We start from the raw sequence: 13,796 nt of genomic DNA on the forward strand, positions 1-13,796 counted from the left end.
ATATGATAAAATGTGCCCACTTTTTCCCTGAATTTCCAACAATCACTACAACTACTTTTATACATCTTAGCAATCCCCATCCGCATAAACATTTAACAGACAGTCGAGTCTGGTTCAAAAAGCAAGAACAAATAAAGCCTGGGAGACGTCCACTTTAAAAAACTAATGAAACAGACATTGTTGGAGCGTCATGAGACTTTCCTCCTCAACAAATGGACTTCTTCAAGGACAAAGAAAATATAGAAATAATTATGGTGTGAAAAACTAAAGGGATTTTTCTCCCTCCCCCTTTTAAACCAATCCCACTCAAATCTTTCTAAGAAAGGAACAATCTTGTGCGATCATTTTAGCATCTCCTCTGGAATGGTTCAGCTTTTTATGCCGTCCTTGCTCTTATGTAACTATCACTGCTAAAACGACACACACAAAATAGATACCTCACGCCCACTCAGTTCTAACACTGTTCTAGGAACCCTGTCTAAATTTTTAAAACCCTGCTACATTGAGCTGCAGTGGCGCAATGGGTTAAACCTTTGTGCTGGCTGAACTAATGACTTAAAGATTTGCGGTTTGACTCCACAAGGCGGAGTGAGCGCCCGTCTGTCAGCTGTAGCTTCCCATGTGGGGACATGAGAGAAACTTCCCAGCAGGATGGTAACACATCCAGGCGTCCGCAGGGTAATGTTTCTGTAGACGGCTGATTCTCTCACAGAAGGAGCATTAGCGGACCACCCACACCGAAACATCACAAAGTACCGTATATACTCAAAGATATTTATTTATGAGCTGAAAAAGCCTCCCTTGGCTTATAATCGGGTCAAGGTCAAGGCCAGCAAGGAGTCTGCAGACTATTGCTTGCAATATGTGATCTATTTCTCTCTTCAACCCTTATCAGTGTGTTTACTTTTTCAAAGCCTCCCACTCTTAATCAAGGGAATGTTTTGAAAAGAGAAACACTCTTGCAAGTCAGGAAGAAGAAAAAAAATCATTAATCTTATGAAAGCATTTTCCCCTGAAATATTTGTTAAACTCTCCTACAGATATATAGGCATTAACCCCTTGCAAGCTTTTGCCATCTCTATGTACTTTTATATGTGTATCTATCTATATACATTAATTTTATATATGAATTTCCGCCCATATGTTTGCAAGTCTCTGCAAATATCTATATAAAGAGAAATGTCTGGATATATATGAATATATTCTTACCTACCTATATTACAGGTGGGAAAAACACACACACACATGCACACAGAGGGGATTTGCAAATGTTTCAGGGGGAAATGCATATGTGAAATTAGTATCTATAATTATAGATCTATATCTATCTCTGCATTGTTTATACAGTAGAGTCTCACTTATCCAACATAAACAAGCCGGCAGAATGTTGGATAAGTGAATATGTTGGATAATAAGGAGGCATTAAGGAAAAGCCTATTAAACATCAAATTAGGTTATGATTTTACAAATTAAGCACCAAAACATCATGCTATACAACAAATTTGACAGAAAAAAGTAGTTCAATACGCAGTAATGCCATGTTGTAATTACTGCATTTACGAATTTAGCACCAAAATATCACGATATATTGAAATCATTGACTACAAAAATGCGTTGGATAATCCAGAACGTTGGATAAGCGAGACTCTACTGTATAAGCATTGAATGTTTGCCTGTTACTATGTTGGAAGCCGGCCTGAGTCCCCATTGGGAGATAGGGTGGGATCCAAATGAAGTTGTTGTTGTTGTTGTTGTTGTTGTTGTTGTTGTTGTTATGTTATTGTTGATACCATATTGTTTTTGTTGCCCCTACTTTTCCACTTATAGAGCTCATTTATTGTTTTTCTTTGAAATACGGTAAATATTCAAAAACATTGAACCTACTGATGCCTCGATTAATGAAATTTTATTGGTATCTATTTTTATTTTGAAATTTACCCATAGCTGCTGCATTTCCCACCCTTGGCTTACACTCGAGTCAATAAGTTATCCCAGTTTTTTGTGGTAAAATTAGGTGCCTCGGCTTATATTCGAGTCGGCTTATACTCGAGTATATACGGTAATCCAGATGAATCTGCCACTTCTCATCACAAGGAAAAATACCCGTTTTTAAACATGTCTATGTGGGGGGGAAAGGATTGGAGTCAATTTCTGCCTGTCTTTGAAATCCTCTTGTTTCTACACTCTGCGGAGACAGAATCCCGAAAGTAGTGTGTGTCATTTGATCTAATAACCTGGATCACCTCTTGATTTTGGGCATGGATCTACACTGCTATATAATCTAGTTCAATGCAATTAATCTGCATTGAGAAACTGGATTATATTGCAGTGTAGATGTGACCTGGGAGTTACAATAAAAAATGACTTTCCCAAACTCTTCAGAATAGGCAACTAAAGAAAGCTATAATATAAAATGGAAGGTTATTCTCTTGAGAGATGCAAAAGTCATGAGCCTTCAGAGATTCTCTACCCAAGTTTGTATGTATACATTTCTTATTCCAATGTATGTTTAGGATATTTTTAAAGCCCTGTTAAATAAGGGAGAAATTGAGTTTGAGTTCCCAGTTGGAAGATGCCTCATCTGAATGGCCTCTTGCTTAGCGGTATACATGCAGCAGAGTCTCACTTATCCAAGGTAAATGGGCCGGCAGAAGCTTGGATAAGTGAATATCTTGGATAATAAGGAGGGTTTAAGGAAAAGCCTATTAAACATCAAATTAGGTTATGCTTTTACAAATTAAGCACCAAAACATCATGTTATACAACAAATTTGACAGAAAAAGTAGTCCAATACACAGTAATGTTGTGTTGTAATTACTGTATTTACGAATTTAGCACCAAAATATCACGATATATTGAAAACATTGAATACAAAAATGGCTTGTATAATCCAGAAACTTGGATAAGCGAGGCTTGGATAAGTGAAACTCTACTGTAGTTATTTTAATGTTATTCTGTTGCTTATTTTCATTCATTTATTATTTCTCATCTTCCCCCCATCCATGGTTGTAATGCTCCCTTGAGGCAGCTTGTAAAACAATAAAGCAAGCAGTTTTAAAAATTACAAATTACAATAAAAAAATTCCCAAATTAAAAACAACTGTAAATTCATCAAGAGAAGAGAAAAAAGATCTATTGCCATACTAACTGGAATTGTGGATATGGCCATTAAATTATCTTATTTCTGTTAGAGTTGTACTGGAGGATCTAGAGATTACTAGTGATTATTCTTCTTCTACGTCTCATCTGACCACCAATTATTCATTTATATTCAATGTTTCTACTGAAATGAAGGCTCAAGGAAGCTCACAGCAAAACTGGCTAGAAATATTCTAGGCAAAACCACAAAAGGTTGTAATATTAAAACATAATTAAAGACTTTATAATAATAAAACATCACTGAACTAAGAGCAATTTAAAAAGACACCAGTAAAGAAAACGTTTCTCATTAAAAGCCTCTTAACAAAACTTAATATGTTCCCAGCTTCATGCTTAGATCAGGCCACAAATTGTAATTAATTAAGTAGCAATTTTTGTTAAATGGCAGTTAAAACTGATTATTTCTTTAATTTTTTGCTGGTTGCTTGATGTGACGCCTCTAGGCTGCATGAGCACTGGAAACCAACACGGAGGCCAATAAACAATCTAATATCTTTATTAAAGCAATAAAAGAATCAAACAAAAATAAGCAGAGTATATAGTCCAGCAATAGTCCTTTTAGGAAAGGTCAAATATAGTCCAGTAATATAAAGTTTAATGTCCAGTATTAGAGTTTAAAGTTTTAAATCCAATAACCAAAACACACTCAAACTTCCAAGCAGTTTGAGTGGGGAATAAAGCAAGGTCTTTCACAAGAGTTCCAGGTTCAATGTCCAAGGCAGGGATAACAAGGCAAGGCAAGGAAGCAAGGCAAGGCAAAGTTGGTCGTGGTGGAACTGAATTGCAGTCCAGACTTGACAGGGAGACGAGACGCAACGCCCGGTCTACTCAAGAGTAGCGCGCCGCAGGAACTAGAGTCGAGGTTAACTTCCCAACTGACACGTTGACACCGCGATGGCTAGCCTGTGCCCAGAACTTTTATGGGACTTCAAATCTTCCCCCAAACCAGGTGCCTGATCACATTTTCCCAAGGGAAATGGACTGAAGACAACAACTTTGCCAGATGCAACCCTCCCTGGAAACTCCCAAGGGAATCGGTTTAATTAGCGTCCTCTCTCTCCGCTAATCTCACGCTTCGTCTCCGAATCTCCTTTTCAGAGTGGAATGTTTTGAGAAACTATTTCCTATCAAAAGGAACACTTTCCAGGGAACCAGGTTCTGTTTCAAGGGCTTTTGTAATTAGCTTTGGACTCAAACTGTCAACAGGGACCATGTGGAAGGGAACAGAATCTTGCTGAGTTGGAACAAACCCCATATCTTCTTCAGTCTGATCTATAATGGCTGCGGGGTCATGACTCGAAGGTCTCTGAGACATCACACTTGAGTTCTGGTTTAATGAAAGTATATTGTATTATTTATTATTTTTATTACAAATATCAAGATTTTAACAGGGATCCCATCAGGTCTGCTGGCTTTGCTATTTTTTAATTGGTTGATGACTTACAGAACTTCTCCAAATTAGGCAGTGCTTAGACAAAACGACAAAAGCATTTTTTGTTAGCCTGGCTTGCTTATGCTGTATCAATATATGTACAAGGCTAAAACTCAATGCCAATTTACTTTTTGAACCTAGTAATGTGTATGCAGTCAGGTCAGAGGAATTATCCTGTTAACATAATGCTTTGAGCCACATGGTTTTGTCTATAAACATACACTACTGTGTTCATTGCTCCTGGTCTTTTATAATCACTGACTGTATTAAATTTCTTGGCATTTTAGCTACAGTATTGTAGTATAGTCTGGTATGGAAGGAGGTTCCATACTGGATGTGAGTTACTGAACTGAATCCTAATGATACTATAGGCTGAGACAAAATGAAAACATAAGACCTGTCTTGTTGTAAAGCAAGGCTTGTGGTTCAATCACCCACACACATTCAAACCTAACATAAAGGTGGCATCCAATACAGTTTTGATTTCACAACGCAGTCGCACAATTGATATTGGAAGAGACAGCGAACCATCTTGCACAAGTGATTTTGTAATCAGTGCCACAATGTCTTTAACAAACTCTTGGCCATCTAATGCAAGATGACTCTTACACAAACTGTTTGTATATTAGTTGTACAACCTTTTGGGGTAACTGCTTTGCACAATTACTAGTGTAAAAGTGTAATCCAGGGCAACAGATTTTCAGTCTGTTGGCATTTGGCCTCTGAAGTTGGATGCACTGACTCGGCTAAGGGATTAAACATTGTGACAGCTCAGCAGTTGAAGAGAAGTGCTGTGCTTTTGTGCACAGTTACTATTTTAGTCTATATGCTAATAACAAATGTATTCTTTTGATGGTAATAGAATCATACAATCATAGAGATGAAAGGGATTACAAGGGCTGTCTAGTTCAACTCCCTGTCATGCAGGAATAAACAACTAAAGCCTTCCGGAAAGATACCAATCCAGTCTCTATATAAAGACCTTCAAGGATGGGGAGTCTACCAGCTTTTAAGGCAGTCTATTCCAATACAGAGCAGTTCCTATAAGGAAAAAGTTCTTCTCCATCATCTATATGATATCTCTTCAGATACTGAAAGATATTTGTCATGTCACTTCTTAGTCTTCTCTTCTCCAAGGTAAACATGCACAGCTTGCTTAGCTGCTCCTTATAGGGCTTGCTTTCCATACTTTTGATCATCTTGGTCACCCTTCTCTGAAAGTGTTACAGCTTGTAGACATCCTTCTTGAACGGTGGTACCTAGAACTATGGAGCCCCGATGGCGAAGTGCATTGAAGCGCTGAGCTGCTGAACTTGCAGACCAAAAGGTCCCAGGTTCAAATCCCGGGAGCGGAGTGAGCACCCGCTGTTAGCTCCAGCTCCTGCCAACCTAGCAGTTCGAAAACATGCAAATGTGAGTAGATCAATAGGTACCGCTCCGGCGGGAAGGTAACGGCGCTCCATGCAGTCATGCTGGCCACATGACCTTGGAGGTGTTTACGGACAACGCCGGCTCTTCGGCTTAGAAATGGAGATGAGCACCAACCCCCAGAGTCAGACATGACTGGACTTAATGTCAGGGGAAACCTTTACCTTTACCTTTTTTACCTAGAACTGAGCATACTGTTCCAGGTGAGCTCTGATCAAAGCATTAATAGAGTGAGATTATGACTTTCTTTGATCTAGACACTACATTCCTATTGATGTAACTTGGAATCGCAATACTTTTTTTTAAGCTGCCGCATCACACTGTTGACTCTTGTTCAGCTTAGGCTCTACTAACATGACTCCTAGGTCCAATGTATGGTTTTCAAGCCAGGTGTCACCCATCCTATATCGGTGCATTTCAATTTTACAGTTTTACATTTACTTTACATTTCTCCTTGTTGAAATTCCTTTTCTTAGTTTTGACCCAGCTCTATCAAAGTCAGATTGAATTTTGATCCTTTCTTTTGCAATATTTGCTGCTCCTTCATAATTTGGTATCATTGTGATGGTCCTGATCTCATCAAAATGGTATAATCTTTGCGTGAAAGAGAAGTAGAAACAGGAGTGAGTGATTTTTTTGAAAAGAAAGGAAGGAAGGAAACCTCAAAACATTTTAAAGAAGACTGAATGTGGTCAGTGGTCACACAAAGCTAAGTGTCTGTGTGGAAAAAGGAAATGAGAAATGGTGAGGAGAAAATGGAAAGAGAAGGGCATGGCTGCCTTGATCCTTATTCAGGAGAAATCTACACTGAAACATTATATTGCAGCACCCATTTATCATTACTGTTTATACCCTTTGTCCAGGACTAAGCAAGACCACTGTCAATGTTTATTTCAAAGCACAAATCTCAGTCACGTGGTTACCTTCCTTCGATGGAGGTAATTAATTCTGCTTTTCTTTTCCCCTTCTTCTCTTTCCATTTAGAATCAAGTTTTTTACTGGGCAACGCTCAAATCGTGGACTGGCCTGTAGTGTATAGTAATGACGGATTTTGTAAACTGTCTGGGTACCACAGAGCGGACGTCATGCAGAAAAGTAGCACATGCAGGTAAGTCCCTCCCCATCTTCCTTGGTTTGGGTTGTGAGGATATTTCTCAGTAGCTGTGAGTTCTATGATTGTGATAACATTGTATGGCAGCTTGATATTACTTCAGCTGTCATTGGAGCCCTTGGTGGCGCAATGGGTTAAATCAGTGGTTTTCAACCTGTTGGTCCCCAGGTGTTTTGGCCTGCGACTCCCAGAAATCCCAGCCAGTTTACCAACTGTTAGGATTGCTGGGAGTTGAAGGCCAAAATATCTAGGGACCCACAGGTTGAGAAGCACTGGCTTAAACCCTTGTGCTGGCAGGACTGCTGACTTTAAGATTGGGATGCTGATCTAAAGGTTGCTGGTTCGAATCTGGGGAGAGTGTGGATGAGCTTGCTCTGTCAGCTCCAGCTCCATGCGGGGACATGAGAGAAGCCTCCCACAAGGATGGTAAAAACCTCAAGCCATCCTGGCGTCCCCCTGGGCAACGTCCTTGCAGACGGCCAATTCTCTCACACCAGAAGCGACTTGCAGTTTCTCAAGTTGCTCCTGACATGAAAAAAACTGTCATTAATCTTTTACTATGGAAATCTGGGATCTGTAGTTTGGGCTTTTTTTGTCAGAAAGTGCATATACTATAGTTCAAGAAAATGCTGGGGAATTCTATGTTCCTCCTGAAACTGTAAATCCCAGTACATTGTATCAGAGAGAACCAAGGCAGTTAAACTGGTGTTAAACTGCTGTAATTACATCATGTGAACATCGCCAGAGAGAGTGTAGAGTTAACCCTCCACATTTCCTGGGGTTAGGGGCACAGGATCCCCATGAAAGCAGAAAAACCTTGAATTAAAAACTCCCCTTTTTCTTAACCTAAGAGATCACCTCTAGTAGTCTTTAGGTCCTCCATCACAACACTATGGTCAACGTTCACTAAAAGTTGATTGTGTAATCATGCTGGAGGAATTACAAATACCTAGAGAAGTGCTCTAGCCTCTTTAGGTCCAAGGTCACCATCCAGCAAATTCATCAAATCCACAAACAACCAAATCTGCAAAAGTGAAACCCATAAATGTGGAGGACCAACTGTACTACAGGTAGATTGATTCAGTCAAGGCTGCCTGAGTTTTCAAGATTTGCAGAAGGGAGTTGAGAACGGAGGCTCTTGGAAATCTCTTAATAGGTTTGCTGTTTTGTAGTCACCTTGATGGCAAATAACAACAGCAGTAACAAAAGGCTGCTGGATTGCCTGCCATCCTAAACACCCCATAGCCAAACAAATGCAACCGCGACTCAAGATAATGAAAAAGCAGAGACAAATGGAATTAAACACTGAGTGTTATCTCCTCCATAATATCTGGCTTTTGGAAGTACGTTACAATTAATCATACTGAGCCATGTGTGTATATTATTGTCTATTGGAATGGGTTTGGAATTTAAGAACTTTATACATTTATGTATTGCCTTCACTTTCACTCTCGAAAGCAACATATTCTTGTAAGTGCAAGCAGAGCATCACTTTAAATGGAACACAAAACAGCATCATTATAAATCCTTCCTCTATCAACAAAGTCCTCCAACTGTATGCTGTTTGCTTTAGGGGTTTTCATAAGCTTTGTAACTGTAAATACAAAACAAGCTTGTAAATCATAGTTAAGCATACATAGCTTGAAATTTATACTTTAGGCCAAGCCATAAATATGTCTGCCTGCAATGATGTCTTTTTGCTCTTGTTGTTTTGGCACGTGAAGCTGATGAGAATTTTCTTCAATTCCTTTTTCTCCTGTTTTTGTTTATTTCTTTCTCCAGTTTTATGTATGGGGAACTCACAGACAAGAAGACCATTGAAAAAGTCAGACAGACATTTGACAACTACGAGTCAAATTGCTTTGAAGTACTCTTGTACAAGAAAAACAGTAAGTATGGCGTCAGTATGGGATGCATGGAACAAAATGCATTGCTTTTGAAACATCTATTAAGGCTGAATGGTAATGCTTTTCTGTAAGACTGCAAATCCCAAAGAATTCCTTAGGATTTTGCCATGGAAGGTAAAGTAGAATGAAGCAATATAATTGCATAGTGTGGATGGACCACTAGTTCCAAAATATCATCTTTTCAATATGAGATTAAGCCATTTCTTTACTTTTAGGAATTTAATAGCCTACCTAGGTACTTGAAAACACCAGATCCTGTTTGGCCTAAGAGGTTGAGAGTAGGGTTGTGCTTTTGCAGTAAACCTTGACCCGCTTTCGGTGGGGGCACCCGATCCATTTTGTGGGGGCCTCCCAAAATTGGGAAGGCAAATTTTTACACTGGGGTACTGAAAGATCTGTTTTCTATTGTCCCATTATGGGGGGTGGGGTGGGGTGGGAGGCACTTCCCAGGCTCCCCTTCCCGTTCGTAGGCATTTAAGCTGTTTCTACTCTAGAGGAGAGGCACTCAGCTGCAGGCACTGGTGCGCTCTTTAAGGAAGTTTCTTACCTGTTTCTCTACTCTAGAGCAGAGGCGCTTGCTGTACGCCACACACACACACACTCCAAAGCAAGGAGGCAAGTTCTGTTTCTTAATCTGGAGGAGGCACTCAGCTGCAGGCAGGCTGCACGCCACACACACTCTCTCCAAGGCAAGGTGGCAAGTCTGTTTCTTACTCTAGAGGAGGCACTCAGCTGCAGGCTGGCTGCACACCACACACTCACTCTCCAAGGCAACGTGGCAAGTTCTGTTTCTTACTCTAGAGGAGGCGCTCAGCTGTAGGCTGGCTGCATACCACACACACTCTCTCCAAGGAAAGGTGGCAAGTTCTGTTTCTTGCTCTAGAGGTGGCACTCAGCTGCAGTCTGGCTGCACACCACACACTCTCTCTCCAAGGCAACGTGGCAAGTTCTGTTTCTTACTCTAGAGGAGGCGCTCAGCTGCAGGCTGGCTGCATACCACACACATACTCTCCAAGGCAAGAAGGCTGCTCATGAAAAGCAGGCAAAGAGCTGGGATTCTTGCTTGCTTTTGTGTTGGGTTGCTGTTTGTACAAGTACGGGGCTCCTGAAGGAACAAAAGTAACGAAAGAATGAATGTAACAAAGGAAAATGGGTTCCACGCACAACTCTAGATGAGAGCCAGGCCTGTCTACTATTAGGGAAGGGATACTGCTAGGAAATTCCAGGCTCTGCAGGTTATATTCAGAAGAAGGCAATGGCAAGTGCCTCTAAATAAAACTTGCCAAGTAAATCCTGTGATAGGATCATCATTTATATGTTGGAGTTGATTTGAAGGTGTATTGGGATTAAAACTGGTATTTAATGGCATGTGATTTACTGATTTTAAAACATTAGTTTTAGGTAATTTAAGAATCTTAATAATTTAGTCTTAGGTGATATTGATTGAGAGATATGAAATATGTGATATAGAAAGAGAGACAGACAGACAGATATAGATATCCATATATAGTCAAATCCTAGGAATGTTGCTCTTTTGAACTACAATATCCAGAACTCCTTAGCTGGCATGCTTTGTAGTGGTTTGAGCCTTGGACAAGAACTCCGGGAGACTGGAGTTTAGTGCCATCTTTATGGTTGGGAATGCTGGGCTGTTACCTGGAGGCCCCACAAACCTAGGAGTCCCATGTCAACATATACACAGACCAGAATTTAACACTAATTTTCCTGCCGCAACATTTAAATCTCCCACTAACTCAGTAGAATGAGAAAAAAATATGTCTTGTAAATCATACATTGGTAGATCAGTATGATTTACTAACTAAATACGATTTTTATGTCAAACTTTTCATTTTTCAAGTTCATGGCTCGTGTTATAGTGTCCAAATGTCTGCCTTGATTAATCTTTGCTGTACAACATGTTTTAAAATGTCAAAACACTGATTTTATTGGAGGTACCAATAAATATAAGTTTATTTCATTAATAATTTACATTTTTATTCCTGTGAGTTGTTGCCTAGGCAGGGTTCAGTTCAGTGCTTTGTTCGAGGCCCTATACTGCTGTTAAGATGGTCCTGCCGGAGTTTGAATCCCCATTTGTCCGTGGGAACATAGAGGGTCATCTTGAGCAAGTTGTACTTTCTCAACCTCAAAGGAAGGTGAAGGCAACTCCTTTCTAAAGATAACTTACCTAGAAAACCCCATGGTAGATTTGCTTTACTGTTACCACAACTTAGATGTGACCTGAAGTAGAGTCTCACTTATCCAACACTTGCTTATCAAACGTTCTGGATTATTCAACACATTTTTGTAGTCAATGTTTTCAATACATCATGATGTTTTGGTGCTAAATTCGTAAATACAATAATTACTACATAGCATTACTGCGTATTGAACTACTTTTTCTGTCAAATTTGTTGTATAACATGATGTTTCAGTGCTTAATTTGTAAAATCATAACCTAATTTGATGTTTAATAGGCTTTTCCTTAATGCCTCCTTATTATCCAACATATTTGCTTATCTAACATTCTGCCGGCCCGTGTATTTTGGATAAATGAGACTCTACTGTAACAGCAACCACAATTTTTTTTTAAAGACTACATGTTTCTACCTTTCCATTGGCAGTTCTCCAGAATTTCAGCCAAAACTTTTCTCATTATTTCCTGCCTGATCCTTTTTTTCACTGAAGGAACCAGGAATTGAACTTGGACCTTCTTCTAGCAAGGCCTGCTTTCTTCCCATGAGCTATTGTGTGCCTTGATTCTTTATGGTCTTTCCAATTTTAAATCGCTGCTTCAGACATCCAAGCCAAATCCTTGAAATGCCTTTTCCTGGCCTCCTCTGCAACCTCTTATTCTTTGAGTTTCTGCTTGCCTGCGCTTTTGTCTGGGCTGTCCACCTGAGCGCTGGTACATGTTAGGTCAAATCTCCTGAGACAGGTCATCCACATGAACCATGCTGGTCACAGCTCAAGTGCTGTCATTCCTTTGTTTCCAGCTGGTTGCACAGCAGGATTTCAAAGTCACTTGCACACACTAACGCTTTCTGCAGGTTGGCTTTATTAACAGCGCAGCTCCAAACATGCACATACACACTTTTTAAAAATATGGAATATTCTGCAAGCCATGGTCCAAAAGAGCAAGATTTTCAAGATATGATGAAAAGCAAGTGGCTCCAGTGATTTAGGCAGTGCTCAGCTTTAATCAGGATTAAAATAATAGAATCATAGAAACGTTGAGTTAGAAGAGACCACAAGGGCTATCCAGTCTAACCCCAATCTGCCATGCAATGATACACAATCAGAGGACTCCCAACAGATGGCCATATAGGCTGCATTTAAAAAACCTTCTGAGAGAGATGACACTGGGCTAAACAAGCTTTTGGTTGTTTTGTTTCAACAAGGCTATCTATATATTCTTCTAGTTGGGAGATTTGCCCTCGGTTCAAATGTCTCTTCATCCTATGCACAAGTTTTAAAAAGTGGGGTGGGAAGTTGCAACTCTTGGAAACAACACTCAAGAATAATAGGGATTATACAGAGCTGAGTTGACAATTAGCACACATTTACTAATTGGCAATAAAATGAAATGAAATCCCAGGTGTTTAGGGATGCAGATGGTAGAGACGTAGATAGTTTACCCATATGTGTGTGAGAAAGACACTGTGTGGGAAAAGGAAAAAAGAAGTGGTATAAAGGCAGCTGGGACAAGCTCTTGCCCATCTGTGCGCTGACAGCCTGTTGTTTATGGTCACATTTTCTTGCGTACTTGATAGGCATTTAGCTGGATCCAGATAATCATATCATCTTCATGTTCTAGCCAAGGTTAAGCACCCTTAGGGTGACCTGGATTTCCATCCATTATTTTACTGTTACCTTCAATAGGGTTTGAGCGCTTTTAAGGGTGACTGGCTTGTTCTGGTAAATGAATAAGAGATCATCATGATTATGAGGCTGTCATTGCGTTGTTGCTTTGTTCCGCATGACGTGTCTTTTCCCCTTTTGATTACAGGAACACCTGTTTGGTTTTACATGCAAATTGCACCGATACGAAATGAGCATGACAAAGTGGTGTTGTTCCTGTGCACTTTTAAAGACATCACTTTATTCAAGCAACCTATTGAAGATGAGTCAACCAAAGGTAAATTTTGAAAGGCATGAGTTTATGAAAGGTTTAGTGAGATTGGACGAATAGATGAAGCTCCTGTTGATTTGACTGCTTATGTATCTTTTTGTTTATCTATCCATTTATCTCTCTGAGGAATATTTCACTTCTTGAGCTATGCTTGCTCATGTCTATCAAACTGACCGACTTATGGGTAACCTAAGAATGAGAGATTTCCAAATCATCCTATCATCAACAGCCTTACTCAAGTTGTGCAGATTCAGAGATTCTCATACATGGTGACCAAAATAGATGTTTCACAAAGATTGTAAGAAAAGTCTCTGGACATTGGAGTCTTCTTCTTCATTCATGCAGTTGTTTCCGATTCTTTGTGACCTCATTGACCATTCCTCAATAAATATCATGATTGAAGACTCTTTGCAATCTATACACAGTCAGTCACTAAATCTGTCAGTCCCTGGGCTAGTTGGAGATGTCAAAGATAGTACTTCGGACCTTGCAAAATTACAAAGGTTGTATACATTGAATTATCAGAAAGCAAAGGCATCACTGACTGTTACAACTATCCATATGGACAATTTAACATTGTAAAATATTTTGGAATTCAGATTTCAACCCAAGGCATGTTCAACCTGT

General features: G+C 39.7%; 1 protein-coding gene across 1 annotated transcript in view; it reads left to right on the forward strand.

Annotated features, from left to right (window-relative positions):
* The window catches only part of kcnh5 (potassium voltage-gated channel subfamily H member 5), a 296,860-nt gene that overhangs the window by 26,279 nt on the left and 256,785 nt on the right, over nucleotides 1–13,796 (forward strand). The window contains exons 2-4 of the mRNA XM_062968582.1: nucleotides 7,004–7,127; nucleotides 8,913–9,019; nucleotides 13,047–13,175. Of these exons, the coding sequence (XP_062824652.1) occupies nucleotides 7,004–7,127; nucleotides 8,913–9,019; nucleotides 13,047–13,175 (360 nt within the window). The remainder of the gene's footprint in view (nucleotides 1–7,003; nucleotides 7,128–8,912; nucleotides 9,020–13,046; nucleotides 13,176–13,796) is intronic.

This window comes from Anolis carolinensis, chromosome 1 (assembly GCF_035594765.1).
Source record: "Anolis carolinensis isolate JA03-04 chromosome 1, rAnoCar3.1.pri, whole genome shotgun sequence".
NCBI classification, from domain to species: domain Eukaryota; kingdom Metazoa; phylum Chordata; class Lepidosauria; order Squamata; family Dactyloidae; genus Anolis; species Anolis carolinensis.